General features: G+C 37.1%; 1 protein-coding gene across 6 annotated transcripts in view; it reads right to left on the bottom strand.

Moving 5' to 3' along the window:
- Positions 1–16,401, bottom strand: part of LOC126299248 (serine-rich adhesin for platelets-like) — a 423,889-nt gene that overhangs the window by 23,513 nt on the left and 383,975 nt on the right. For all 6 annotated transcript variants that reach the window (XM_049991040.1, XM_049991044.1, XM_049991043.1 and 3 more), the window contains one exon: positions 7,950–8,193. In XM_049991040.1, coding sequence (XP_049846997.1) covers positions 7,950–8,193 — 244 coding nt within the window. The remainder of the gene's footprint in view (positions 1–7,949; positions 8,194–16,401) is intronic.

The following is a 16,401-nucleotide window of genomic DNA, read 5'->3' as shown; positions in this document are numbered from 1 at the left end:
ACAGTGCAAACTTATACTTATCTCCCCTTCCCCCCCCCCCCCCCCCCTACTGTACCTGACAATGCTACATGTGACCCCAATAAGAGAGGCAACACAGTGAACTCAGGAGCCCTGAGGGCAGCAAATCAGCAAATGGACAACTGCTGGACCCACCCACTTTACCCACAGTAATGTCAATCACTAATATATTTTATCAAAGTTTAACTTCTGTACTGATTCAAGCCAGAGAAATTGTATCAAAGATGTGAAAGGCATCACAAGCTATAGATAACACATCAGCATGGGCTGCTGCTCTTCCTCCACAGACATTTAGACACCTTACTGAAAGTGTCGGGAGCAGAGTTCAAGATATCATAAAGGCGAAGAGTTGACACACCTCATATTAACATTCACCAATAGGTGCCCTGATACTTACAATCAGATAATACGATTTAAACAGGAACGAGTAACTGGGAGGAACACAGATTTATCTATGATAGCACAATAAAATACTTTTCCACTATCATTATGAAATTAGCACTTCCACAGACTTTCCAGTGTTGGAAAAATGCAACAAAATTTTATCAGGAAATTATTCCCAAACACCAAAACAGTCTCGCATTTATCGAAACCGACTACAGACAGCCAGACGCAGATCAAGATTTTGATAAGTCTACAGTAGAAATCTCATTCTTTAATTATCCAAGGTTAGAATGGCAATTTCAGCTTCAAATAGCCCTAAGGTTACGGAGATGAGCAAATTTCTACATTCAATTCAATCTATGTTGGATTTGCTCTAACAGTTTTACTGACATTGAATGTTTTATTATAACTGTCACTCCAGTTCAGTAGCAAGTCTTTCTGATGCTTGGTTTCACAAAAAACAGTCTCCTATGCTGCCTTGACAGCTTTACTAGCTGTCTTCTTTCTACAGTGGCAATCTCTGACATCTGTATTTACAAAACTCCAGCTGTTTTCTGCTCTACTTCTCAATTATGCATCAGCATTTAAATTATTTCCTATAAATATCATGTCCAGGAAAGTCACAAAGTTAAAACTAAAAATCATAGTGCCTTCATTTCAAAGGAAATTAGATGTAATGAAATGTAGAAAGATACTGACAGTGCCAAGAAACTGTTCTGTTGCTGGCGAGCAGTGGGTGTATGAGCCTTTTGGATATCAAAATTATGGCTAAGACAAAAGTACTGCACGGAAAATGACTGCTTGAAAAAGAAAATTATTGCCAAATGAAGCATGGATTAACAGGTAAAAAAACAACATATTATACGACATAGTAGTTACAATTCTTGGGTGTTCTTGGGTGAAAATTTATCAGTTGATAACATAGCAGCTGTTCTGTTTTGTGAAGGCTTCAACATTTACTGCAGAAAGATGGACAAATAGTATAGCACTTATGGAATGGGTTTAAATATTAAAATGCTACCTACAAAATGTCACACCTAATAAAAACAGTAAAGAGCTACTGAGTGTACTAACAGAAGCTGATGGGTCATTGGTAGAACTGCCAAACCAAGATCTCTGAGAAAAACCAATAATGTCCCCATGTTTACTACAACAATCACAGAAACACATGAGTATCTGTAGAGGTTTTTGTGGTTGGTTTCATAATGAGGTTTTCCTAAACACCGAAAATACCTCATGTCTACAGGGTTTCCAAGCAAAGCTCTTCGCTTGCTGCACTCAATGAGACAACTAAGAAGAATCTACTATCTAACGTATCAGTCCTAATTCAGGCCATGAGCTAAAGAGTTACTGAAACACTGTCATTGGAAAATTGCTACTTCTGAATCACAGTCACAACACACCATTGCAAAACAGATACATGCCAGCATCACAAAGCACACTATATACTGGGTAGTTGAAGCTCAAAGTATAGTGTGAGAAAATACCTTAAAATTATCATGGAAAAACTTGCTAAATGCTTTGGAAAAAACAGAAACTGATAAACTTCTTTCAAACTTAATAATGATGCAGAACTCTTGCTCAATGACAGTGAGCGTTAGAGATGGCTATCAAAGTTGTTGGTAGCGAAATACAGGTCGACGAAGAGTCTAGTGATGAAAGTGCTACAGAGCAGCTTGTTTTGTCAATGAAATGTTTCAAAGCATTTGTAACTGTCATGACATTTGTGGAGCTGTGGCCCAGATAGTCAGCCCCACACAAATGGAAACAAAAAGTTTTTTAATACTATTGTGTGAATGTATATACAATGATGAGCCAAAACATTATGATTATCTGCTCCATTGTGTGTCAATCTACCACAGATTCGACAAGTCCCCGATGAGTTCCAGAGATTTGTAGCACGAGATGTCTATGCACAGGTCACGCAGTTCCTGTAAATTATGGGGCAGTGACTCGTGGGTGCGGAGCTGGCACCCAATAGCATCCCAGATGTGTTCTATCGGTTTCTGATGGGGGAGTTTCATCGATGAAAGTTCGCTATAATGCTCCTCAAATCACTGTGGCACAATTTTGAGCTGGTGATGAAGACAGTTACGATGTAGGAAGATGCCGTGAATGCCAGGATAGACCTCAAACGTGAAGGTACATAGGTGGTTACTGCCACAGATACAGTGGAAGCTCAGGTGAATGTCCTCCATACATAACACTATCGGCTCGTGTCCGTAGCACAGGGCACGTTTCAAACAATGATTCACTCGGATAATGGTGTAACTGGACACAATCATTGAACTGATACAGCAAGAAATGTGATTCGTCCAATCGGGTAACATATTTACACTGACGCACAGTCCAATGTTGATGATCCTGTGCCCACTGAAATTGTAACTGATGACGGATCGAGTTGATGTAAGAAAGTGTAGGGGTCGTCTGCTGCAGAGCCCCACATTCGACAATGTACACCAAATGGTGTGCTCTGAAAAACTTGTGCCTGTGTGATGTCCAACAGCTTGTTGCCTATTCATGGTTTCACCATCCTTTGACCACTTTTCGCACATGCTTATAACAGTAATACCAGCAACCAGTGCAACCATTTCCAATATGCCACTTTTTGTGGACTAAGTCATAACAATATGTTCTTTGTAAAAGTCACTTATTAAAATGTTATGTCTCATTGGTGTCTGTATGTTTCAGTGGTTCCGTATACAATTTAACATTTGTTCAATACTACCATTACATATATACATATCAGTTCTTTCAGAAAATGATATTTTATGCTTCAATTATGTACAGATGTCAATTGCACACTGTACCTTACAAATTCAAAGTCTTTGTATCACGTGAGGTTGTTCATGACCTGACCACCTTCGATAGTTGGCGTCTTACAGTATTTCACTTGAAGAAAATCTTTTCCCTGATAAATGAAGCGTTTCTAGCTTGTATGTTCTACACGGAAACTACATCTAGCCCAGATCCTTGTTCCTCTGTTTTCTTTTCCTTCCTAGGTGAACTTTTGGAATTTTAATTTTAACAATGTTGATTTACATAGTACTGCTGCTGAATTAATCAATCAATTTAAAGAAAATGAGCCATTTATATAACATATAACTAATATTATGAAGTTACAATGAAATTGCAACATATTAGAAATCAAGCCACTCAAAGTGACCACAAGTTAATTATTTTTCACAGATTAATGCAACATAATTGAATTAGCTGTCATGATATCACAGAATGCAAGACAGAAACATTGGAAAGCATTATAGCAATACCTGCTTAATGTTACAGGTTGTTACACAACAGGTTGTTACACAATATTGTCCATTAGCCCTGCCTTTAGGAATTGTCATCAACACGAATGCTATGATTATCCACTTCATTTCAAGAAATAAACAATGTAAAGAGTAGTTGTGAGGTAAAGCTACAATACTACTATTTCCAAGGGAATAGTCTCTCAGTATGAGAACTAATTTTACATTTATGGGCCAGAGACAAGAATTAAAATATTGAGCATTTGATAAAGCAAGAATTCATTCCAATACCTGCCATACTCCCATCTTCTGTTCAACAAGAAAAACAAAAATTGTTGCTGCTCTTATCATTAGTATGACTGAGTCATTTAGATGAACTACTTATAATGGAATGGTCCAATAAGACATGTCGAAACCTACCCTGAAATTTTTTACACAGGAAGAAAACAATTAAAGAAATGTACTGCCAAAATTTTAGCTGCTAAGAGGCATTGCAAGTACTTTGTAAAAAAATGTTGAAGTTACATATTTTTGCCATGCAAATAACAGCTTACAACAGTGGTTTGCACAGCCCTGCCCACCTAGTACGCAACTCGGTGAATCACTCATGCAGCACCACACAGTGGAATTATCTGGAATTGACAGACACCAATGTTAAGCATCTCAAGCCTCGTATGCTATGGAGCGAATGGAAGCGAATCCATGCAAATGAACATTTGCAGAAAATTCACAACAATGCACTTGTATATGGGTAGAATTGTTTATACTAGAGGGAACAGAACAGAATAAGAGGTAGCGAACATTGCCTATGAATGCTGTGTTATTAGTTTTTAGTTTTGGAGCTAATATTTGGCATACAGGATACAAATCTATCTTGTTACACCCACAATACAAAACTTTGCTATTTAGTGAGAATTATTTTGCAAGGCGAGCACACTGTTCTTGACGCCGTATGCAAAATGGCGCAGGGAAGAAAGAATTAAAGTGTCTCAATTTGTATGGAAGTGTGACGCATGGAGATCGTGCACTTTACATGGACTTGCATTTCCATCTCTCCTTATCACTGGTCCAAAATTTTCCTTGTATGCCAGCTGCCATTTTTCCCTTGCTTCTCATTACCACTGAGGGGAAATTTATAAACAGAACACTAATTACCAGCATAGAACACCATCTCAAGAGGTGACAAAGCTAGTATTTCCATTACGTGTGCAAGGTCTACTGGTCATTTAAATAATAATAATAATAATAATAATAATAATAATAATAACAATTTTAACAAAAATGGTCTAGTGGCAAAGCACGCACTTCATGATCCATAGAGAGCGGGATCAAATCCCGTTTAGACCACAACTTTTTTCACTATGATTTTTAACCGAGCATTCACCTCTCACAGATGTATAAGTGGCCACAAAAGACATGTGGTTTGGACTCCATGTTACACTCCAGGTCTCCACATTCCGATAGGTAACTGGGGAAAGTTAAGGACACGTATATAGCTGCAGTGGCGTCCAGTTGAAAGACCTGCAAGTAATTCTGATAAAAGAGGTTAGCAGAGGAAATAAAATCAGGGCAGTGTTTGATGTCACAGATGACTTCCATAATTGAGGACTTGTAATTTGTTGAAATGAAATGTGTCTTGCAGTACTACATTTTATAACAATTCCAATAGACCATTCTTTATAATAATGTCTGAATGTTGTACATTTGACTGGCAGTGAAACAGTTCTTTGTTTATTCCCTGTAGTCGTCACAAAAAAGCGAAGAGTGTATTGAATGAGAAAAACAAACATTTTTCTTGCACCAGGCACACCGAACGAAGGAAAAATTAATGCAGTCGGGCACTTTGCATATTGCACTGCATATCAGGTCTACTTGATCAGATTTGTAAAGCGTAGTGAAGGAAACTGGTAATGCACAAATGACTGGAGCTTAAGAATACTGTTCTGCCGATAAACCTGAAACGAGGGAGAGGTATCGGAAATTATGTTGTCTGATAATTTACTGAAAAATGCTTTCCATAGTTGAAAAAATTCTTTATCGAGGGGTTGAATCACACTAGTAGTTCCAGCTGGAATCCACATTACATCTACACATTTTTTGTCTTCCTCCACAAAAACAGAGGCGTCGTTATGTCCAGACCATGAATCCAACAAAAGCAATGAATTAGTTTCTCCAGCTGGTAGGAATACGTTTCAAATGAAATGTTGAAAATTATTCTTTCCCATTTTTCCAGATTTTGATACAAAGGTTACAAGATTTTTGCAACTAAGCAGTCATTTTTTTTAATTTTTGGTCCTTATTTGCCCTGCAGTTCTAGAGACAGATATACAGCTGCGGAGACAGTAAACCACTCATACTTATCAGTGGCATTATCGTATATGAATGAGTCATTGTATTCATTGATTGGGCAACTGACTCCGCCGTTTTTTCATCCCGAAATGATAAAGTGCAGTGTGCATTCAGTTCTTTCATGAAACCTGACTGATCAGCATTATAAACAGCAGTTTCAAGGATAACAGCGTGTTTCATCTTTGCTATGAATTTCTATAGCATTGACTATCACTGGAGGCTGTTCTACATGTTTACAAGACTTAAACTTGGTAATTTTGTGATTTCCTGTTCTGTGTGATTTCTTGAAACTGCGTAGCCTGGTCGGCAAACACAGGCTCTCACGAGTAGTTCTAAATCTTTTGCATAGCTTTTCATTCAGCTGACTTTGGGTTTCTGTTTGGCGCATATTTCTTACTTCATGTATTTCATTCTTCCAGATGTACAGTTCACGCACAGATTTTACGAAATGAAAACTCCTTTGCACACTGCTTAACTTCAAGTGTTTTTTCCCTCCATCGTTTAATCAATATTTCACTGCCTTTTCTTCATCGCTGAGAGCTGTTTCAGTATATGTTTACTTTAAGGCTTGGAAAGTATTCGTCTTCAGAACTGTTACTGGCACTACTGACGTCATATGAAACTACAACTCATGGAATTGTCACAGTTATTTTCTATTTCTTTTAACGTATCCACACTTTCGAACAAAATGTCAATATCATTTGAATGAACGTCAAGGAAATCAATTAACAAATGACACATATGTATGTCCTCAGAAGAAGTAAGTGATTTCGGCTGGAAACCATGCTCTTCACATTTCATCACTGCTAAATAAATATTAATTCAGCTTTATCTGTAATTCCAATACTTACTAATACTGTGGAAGGAAATTGATAATTTGTAATAGATGTTACATGGGTGGCTAATTCGAGAGAATAGTGACTGGGTACTGTAGTGTCAGAGAAACTATCAACCAACGGTAACCTGAAATGTCCTTTACAAATTACGATCGGGTAGTGTCGTGTTTTCTGTTTTCAAATGTACCATTGACCTCGGCAGTGTGTGCGAGCTGTGCGCGCGCCTTGTTGCACATGCGCAGTTGCTATAGTGCACATTTTTACCGCCGCCTGGTGCACTATAAATTTGACAATTTTCAGCTTTTTTAAAATACTTACAGTGGCTCTTAGTAGCTAAAATTTTGACAGTGCTCATTTATTTCTTTGTCTTGTTTCTGTGTAATAACTTTCAAGGTAGGTTTCAACATGTGTTATTGGACCATTCCCTTGTCAGTCGAATCCATACCACCAGCGAATATCATCATTTCAGATATTAGTTACGTTAGGAATGGGAAATATGACAAAGCCTGTAACTGGAAGACAATAGAAAATAGAAAGTAGAAAGGTTAAAAGTCCAATGTCTGATCATCGGTGATGTGTTTGTGGGAGGGGGGATGAGGGTGGGAGAGGCTTGTTACACAGCTTCTTTAAGGAGATACAGGGAATTGGTTGGATTTAGGAAAATGGTCAGCTGGATATATGATCCACACACCTTCAGATTACAAGTCTAGCAATTTTACTTACATCAACTCATTACATTCTAACATTTTCTTCAAAATCAGTGCAATTAGACTGCAGAAACTTGCCCGACCTGTTACATTCCACAAAGGGTGTAATCTTGAGATGTCACTTTCACCTCAATGTAATGTTATTTTAAAGTGCAAATCACACATACAACATTTCTTCTAGTTTCTTGTAACTTTCAAGCATATCCTAAAATTACAAATGCAATAGCCCGACAGTGCAAATAATGAGGATGACTTAATGACCAATTAAACAGAAAATACAAAAATTCCTTTCATAAACAGCAGTACAATTTCACAGCACTATTTCCTACAAGTTAAGAAGGGAAACACAAATTCCTTCTCCTCATTTAGAAATATAATACATGTCCATCAATTGTTCACATGCTTACCATGCTCTCCATCAACAGCAAATAGTTGTATTTATTCATCATTTGCCGAAATTTATCTAACAGATGTTTCGCAGTTGCTTCAAATATTTCATCAGCTTTCTCCAAATCTTTCTGGCTTAAGACCTTTTCATTATACACGTGATACCGAATAAGGCGCTTACATGCATCGCGAGAACTTGAAAAAGGTGTCTGCACATCAGGCATTGAAGCTTCAGTTTGATCAGTTTTCAGCTGATGTTCAATGCTGTCAATCAAGAGTTGAAAAATAAATTAACAATCTGTACATGCAGTTCACATTGTTTGTTTCACAAATATACATTTTATTTAACAAATATAATAACAGTACATTTTCACAGAAAAATTATTTACACAATTTAATTTGAAACATGACCCTCCAATGATTTCACAATGGCTTTGACATTTGCCTCAATTTTTATCATAGAAAAACAAAAAATTGGCTTTAAAGTGTTATCGGTCAAATTCTATTCTATGATTATTTAATGTTCCATTTCGTAAAAAGTTGGTTCACATATACAGGATGTCTCTTCTTAAAGAGTTATCAGTGTATTTTCTCTGGTGTTTTGACAGATATTTGCAATGTTTAGCCAGAGTCAGCCCAAACAAATATCACTCGTCACATTTCACATGACACCCTGCGCCAACTGAAAGCTTCAGTTTGTTTCCTACTGCAAAGAAAATTATTTTCAAAGTGAAATTATAGATAGATAGAGTGGGCTTAATGTTAGTCTAGTGCGACATTAATTTTATCGACGTGTATCCAGCACGAGGAATAACCAGTACTCCAGTAATGACTCATGTGCAGTCCTGGCCCATGCTGACTGCTACTGCCATGCACAAGCACTGCTCAGTTGCTACCGGATTACTGGTTATTATTCTTGTTTTACTGCCCCTGTTAATAGATAGTGATAAAACAAATAAGGCACTAGGCCAATTTGGGACCACTCTATTGAATGGGCACGTAAAACTCCACTATAAAAATAATTTTATTGTTAGCAGGAAACAAATCTACACTTTCCATCAACAGTGGATGTTGCATGAAAAATGCAATGTGCAACATTTATTTGGACTGACCCTAGCTACACAATGGGGGGAAAAATAATGCAAATATCTGCATAAATACCAGAGGAAATGTGCATGATGTCTCGTAGGGAGAGATGCCCAGTATAAGTTGACCCAAAGAGCCTCCCACATTTTAGTTTACTATATACCAATAACTTATAATCATTTCAATCAACACAGACTCAAAAGGACTAAATTATACAAGTGCCTGCTCTATCCTTTTCAGTAGGAAAAAAAAAGAAAAAAGAAAAGAAGAGAGAGAGAGAGAGAGAGAGAGAGAGAGAGAGAGAGAGAGAGAGAGAGAGAGATGAGAGAGCCAGGTTGCCATCAGATCAATGGCAGGCTGCAAGTGGTCCAAACTCTATGCATCCCTGTTCTGTGTAATTCCACATCAGTTCAATGCAGGATACTAACATTTTCTACTTGACAATCTCGGATTTCTTTCACGTTTCGGTGGTTTCACTGATCCAAATATGAGATGGAAAACTACCAATTTCTAGAGGTATATGAGAATTGTGGAGAAAATTATAGGTTTGCAAAGTTGGGAAACTGTGTGAAATTTACATGTCTGTCTATACATAAATGACTAGAATTCTGGTTCTAATCCGGATACAGCAATGCAACTTATATCATTGAAGAATTAACCAGTAGAGGTACAGGCTGATTGCAATTCATAAGGAATGTCATACAAAAATGGGGTTTACATTACTGTAGCGGTATTATGAACCATTTACAGTGTAGCTTCAATGTAAATGCAATAAAACTGGTTACATCTCTTTTCACACGTCTCCAGTAATTAAAATATTAATGTTCGACTGATCTGACAGAGAGAAATGGTATGTCCTACCAGTTGGTGTCACTGGATCCAGTCTTTTGAGTGTGTCACATCTTCTGATAACACAAATGCTTAGTATGGCAAGAAACACAACTGATGAAGATGGTCCATGTAGGTGCAAGATGCTGTTCTGTTTCTTCATAAGTTTGTAAGACCTGTGCAACCCATCAATGACTGTCATACATAGCTGCAACATATCCATGTATGTTTGTTAATTTGTTAACAGCATTTCTTTCCAAATAGCAATCAGTGATTGTTCTCTGCCCACGAAAGAATGCAATATTTACATTTGGATATGTATCTTTGAAATACGCATACAATTCTGTAAGATTGTGCAACCCTAGCTACTTTTACTATGTATCCTAACTCAATTTTCTTTCACATACACACAGTCTTTCCTTTTTGGCATCACACAGCCTCACATCATGATCACATGTAGCTGAACAGTCTTTTCACAATATTTCTTACCTGGCTGAGCATATGGCATCACTAAAATACCACATTCTGCTACTAATTGTTTTGCTCTTTGCACCATGTGATCTGAAGTGGAAAATTCTTTCACAGTTTTCCATATACTCCAGCTCCTTCGAAGTGCTGTCAAAATCTGTATTGTCTTACATACATACATACAGGTATTGTGAAACAAATCTTTCCACTGGGCTATGATTTTTCTTTCTCCATTTTTTCACGCTCTTCTTTTTGCAGTTGTGCCACATAAGTATGCTCCAATGCTGAGGCAACCTTTTTCAGTTTCTGCTTTGGGTACTTTTTCTCACACAGCACCCTCTTTTTCTTCACAGGAGATTCTCCTAAGAACTGAGTGCTAGTATTTAAAGAGTCTAGTGCCAGATCCGATGCTATTTCAACTTCTGTTAAAGTCTTCTCTGGAAGTACTTAGCAAGGCTCAGCCAACACTGCACGGGTTTACAGACCTATTTGCTTTCTACATTTGCTGAAAAATTTTCCACACAGCAATACATCAGGACACTATTTTACCATCCACTCCTTAATATTCCTCAAATTCTTGTGTACGCTTGCATGACCTTCTTTTTTAAATGAATTTCAACAGGAGGAGGAATTTGAAATGAAATCTATTTTTTTACAAAGTACTATTAAATACTACTTTACAGCACATCTACATTGCAGTTTGAGTAAAAAATCCACATCCATGAAACAAGAAATGATGACTGACTGAAATAAAAGTCTCTCTGGTTGCTCACAGCAAGAAATTTTCACCAATTTGCCAGAATAGTGACTGCTATTGGTTGCTGTTCTTGGAAACAACTATGTACATAGCTACTTACTACATTTTGTCAGTATAGTGATGTAGATGGAATACATTTTTGGTTATGATGCCTTTGGTGTGCCACCATGACATTTGCCATGTATTTAGTAGCATACCAAGGTTATAAACTTAAGGTGTGTTTTTATATATATATATATATATATATATATATATATATATATATATATATATATATATATATATATATATATATATATATATATTATCTAGATAATCAAGGTCAAAATTTAAGGTCAGTGACCTTGAATGTGAAGATTCAATAAACCCATTGCTGTATCTGGATTAGAAACAGAATCACAGTCACTTATGTTGAGATAGACACATGTAAGCTTCACAAAATTTCTAGACTTTGCAGATCTGTACATTTCTTCACAATTTTCATACACCTCCACAAATTGGCATTTTTCCATATCTTATATGGATCATCAAATGCACCAAATTTGAAAAAAATCCGAGTGGGCCAGGACAAGTGCTGCACCAAATTGACACGGAATTACCCCCTACAGCTGGAACAATAAGAATAAAGTGCACTTGGAAACCCAGTGTGAAGATAAACATTAAAAGGTGAAGCAAATAAGCAGATTATCAGAACGGGGGAAAAAAAAAAAAACTGCTGGCACATAATTCAAAAATTTAAGTAATATTGATGTAGGCTAATTCTCCAAAAGCAGCAAGAATGTGAAATAAAAATTAAGAGAGACAGTAAACTAGTGCATGATGGCACATTTCCAGTGAATTCACAAGTACATTGCAGGACACGGTCCTATTTGTATCGAAAGACCCAAAAAACTCAGCAACAATGTTCTGAAGCATAAACTGAGATAAAGTAAAATTAACACAATAAATAAACTGCACACATAGGTAGTTGGGAAATATTTTTTTAGTAAAACAGAAATGCTTAAGTCTGAACATATAATCATGTTATCCTGAAAGACAAAATGACAAATGCAGCAACACAATTACACACCTCTAAATCTCTTTAACAAGTTAAACTACAAGTGCCAAAGAAAATAAGAGAAATAGTAAGAGGAAACATGCACAGGTGAGAGGGAGCATTACGAGCATCTGCCTAACAGCATGTTGGTCCACCTTTGGCATGCAATAAAGCAGTGGCTCTGCATGAGGTATGTAGCTCCAGATGTCTAAACACAGGTCACATAGGATCAGTGTACAAGTTTATGCCACTTTTACAATACCATGATTTTATTTTATTAGCATAAAAAAACACTACACTATATTACATTGCAATACAAAATAACAAGACTGATACACAGCTCAGTGATGTAATCATCATCTTTGTCAATGACCTACTGCCAGTGCTCAGTCAGGAATTCTGTGACTCTCCTGTAGAATAGTAGTGGTTTTGAATTGAAGAAATCAGTTAACTAGCTGTTAAGAGAGACTTCATCATAAAGCACTTGACCCTGAACATTGTTAAAGTGAGACCAGAAAAGATGATAATCAGAAGGGATTAAGTCTTATGAACATGGAGGATGAGGAAATGGTTCCTAACCAAGTTCAGCAATCAGACCTGAGGTCGTTCTGGTCGTATAAAGGCATGCATTATCCTGGAGTAACAACAGAGTTTTATTGGATATACTTTTGTTCCGATAGCAACGACGAGATGTCTTAGCTGTTCAGAATACATAGCAGCTTTTACCACTACATTTCTGGCTAACAATTCGTGATGAAAAATGCCAGTTTGATCCCCAAAATGCACAACATGATTTTTTGAGGGTGTGCACCACCCCTTGCAGGGAATGTTGCTTTTTTCACTGGGTTGAGCCACTCTTCCCTCCTCTTTAAGTTCACACATGAGAACTTTCTCATAGCCTGTAACAATGTTCCTGATGAATGGCTTGCACTTATGATAAGCAGACAGGCCAACAGAGATGAATGTATGGTTATTCACCAATTTTTGTTAGAGTTGCTTAAACTGTGTACCCAATGAATACAAATGGCACAAAAAGGCTGTGTGATTGTATTCCACAATTTCTGCCAATTCCCACATTGGTTGGCGATGTTTATTGTGAATAAACTGATTTAGGCAGTTTTCACCAAAAAATAAGGTCTTCCGCAATGCAGTACATCACACAAGACCTATTTTCCACATTGGGAAGAGAAAACCATTTCTGCACCATCCTCTTCAGCAAATGCTTCCCTCCTGTACACAGCACAAATTATTCTCATCCTCGATTACACTCAAAACAGTATTTTGTATCAGAAGTGTTCTTTTTTTCTTTGCTTGACACTCATTGATTAGCCTTTCTTCTTCTTCTTCCGTATCCGGATGCACCAATTATATCTTCCCTTCCCAGTAATTAGCAACGTAGTTTGCTTTGTCATTGACTTTCAAAATATCATCTTTAGTGCATGTTATAGACATATCTGAGAAAATTGATTAGCCTTGAAAATGGCCAAAATGAGCTGTTAATAACACACAAGTTCCTGTTGAAAATAATCAAAAGTAAATAGCACAAACTTAAGCACCAACCCAATAATTCCTGCAAATTACGGATTGGTGGTTTGAGGATGCAAAGCTGGCGTCAAATAGCATTCCAGATGTGTTCCGTAGGGGTCATATAAGGCAAATTCAACCGACACTAATTCACAATTGTATTCCTCAAATCACTGAATCACCATCATGGAAGACATCAAGTGTGGGGTACTGCAAGTAGCTCACATAATAATGTCCAGGTACCCAAATGTCACAGTGGTTTATTTACTACCACAGGTCCCACAAAGCACAGGTGAATGTCCCACCCGCACCACAATACTGGTCCCACTGGACTGCACTTGTGACATAGTGCACACTTTAAGCATCCATTTGCCCAGATGATTATGTTTCTGGACACAACCATTAAACTGGTGTAAGCAAAATGTGATTCATCCAATCAGGCAACACGTTTCCAACAACCCACGGTTCAATTTCGACAATCCTGTGCCGACTGTAAATGTAGCTGATGACTTTCGGATCTAGAAGGGAGAGCACAGAGGTTGTCTGCTGCAGAGGTTGACGTTCGATAAGGTGTGCCAAATGGTGTGCACCTTAACACTTGAAGTGTGTATCAGCATTGCACTCTGTCACTGTATCTGCGACACATCACTGCATATTTTGTTTTGCAGAGTGGTCAAGCCAGCAACCTCCACATTCCATGACGAGGCATGAATGTCCGACACCCTGTCACCTACTCACAGTTTTGCCATCCTCCAATCACTTACCATTGATGTTCATGACAGTGACACGTGAACAGTAGACCAGCTTTGACGTTTCCAAGTTGCTCATTCCTAGGTGCTGTGCGACAACAATTTCCTTTTCATCAAAGTTGCTTGTATCAGTCGAATTCACCATTTGTCTCTGCTCTACTTATATACTTTTCTTAACACTTCACATTCCCCACTATGCCACCAGACATCATTCAGTACTGAGTTGAGCAGAAGTAATAATGTTTTGGTTCATCAGTGTAAAATGAGTTCAGGTTATTTCAAGGTTTAATCAAATTGCCTGTCATCTCCCTTCTTGACAACATTCTCTGAAGAGGAGTAAACAAAGTGCAACTTGTAATGTGTTCCTGAAATATTCAGTGTCAAAAGTTCCTAATTCAGCAATTACACTGAGATAATTTTCCTGGCATCACAGACTGATGATGAGATAAAAATAAGTTTCAAACACTTCTATTTCCAAGAGACAAAGGATGACACTGATTAAAATCACATACTAATCAAAACTACTATCTCCATTTATACTATATTATTATTATGACGTCACTTTTACACCAATGACACTGTTTCTACTAGATTTTATGGAAATTTTACACACACACACACACACACACACACACACACACACACAAACACAAACACATTTGTAAACTTCTCTTTTGGCCTTTGATTGTGTAAATCATGGAATTCTTTTAGATAAGCTAAATCATTATGGTTTGAGTGGGGCAGTGCACAAATGGTTTAATTCATACTTAACTGGAAGAATGCAGAAAGTTGAAATAAGTGGTTCGTGTAATGTTAAAACAACAGCTGATTCCTCAAACTGGGGTGCTATCAAGCACGGGGTCCCACAGGGTTCGGTCTTAGGTCCTTTACTGTTCTTGATATACATTAATGACTTACCATTCCACATTGATGAAGATGCAAAGTTAGTTCTTTTTGCTGATGATACAAGTATAGTAATAACATCCAAAAACCAAGAACTAAGTGATGTAATTGTAAATGATGTTTTTCACAAAATTATTAAGTGGTTCTCAGCAAATGGACTCTCTTTAAATTTTGATAAAACACAGTATATACAGTTCTGTACAGTAAATGGCACAACTCCAGTAATAAATATAGAATTTGAACAGAAGTCTGTAGCTAAGGTAGAATTTTCAAAATTTTTAGGTGTGTCCATTGATGAGAGGTTAAACTGGAATCTACACATTGATGGTCTGCTGAAACGTCTGAGTTCAGCTACGTATGCTATTAGGGTTATTGCAAATTTTGGTGATAAGAATCTCAGTAAATTAGCTTACTATGCCTACTTTCATTCACTGCTTTCGTATGGCATCATATTCTGGGGTAATTCATCGTTGAGTAGAAAAGTACTCATTGCACAAAAACGTGTAATCAGAATAATTGCTGGAGCCCACCCATGGTCATCCTGCAGACATCTATTTAAGGATCTAGGGATCCTCACAGTAACCTCACAGTATATATATTCCCTTATGAAATTTGTTGATAATAATCCAACCCAATTCAAAAGTAATAGCAGTGTGCATACCTATAAAACCAGGAGAAAGGATGATCTTCACTATGCAGGGTTAAATCTGACTTTGGCACAGAAAGGGGTAAATTATGCTGCCACAAAAGTCTTTGGGCACCTACCAAACACCATCAAAAGCCTGACAGATAGCCAACTAACATTTAAAAATAAATTAAAAGAATTTCTAGATGACAACTCCTTCTACTCATTAGTGTCGTGCGATATTTTGTGTAATGTAATTTCTTGTACAGACATCTTTTATTAACCTGACACGTTCCACATCATTACGAAGTGTCGTACTCATGATCTATGGAACAAGTATTAATCTAATCTAATCTAATCTTCTCAATGGCATCATAAATAATCACTTATGATGCAATATGATAACAAGAAATACAATTCACCTTTAATTACAGTACATTTTTCAAAAATGACTTGTCCAATATCCTATGTATTAATGAAAAAAAAAAATTGATAA

Source organism: Schistocerca gregaria, chromosome X, assembly GCF_023897955.1.
Source record: "Schistocerca gregaria isolate iqSchGreg1 chromosome X, iqSchGreg1.2, whole genome shotgun sequence".
Taxonomy (NCBI): Eukaryota; Metazoa; Arthropoda; class Insecta; order Orthoptera; family Acrididae; genus Schistocerca; species Schistocerca gregaria.
The sequence above is the reverse complement of the archived record's forward strand: the minus strand, read 5'-3'. Positions and strand labels throughout refer to the sequence as shown.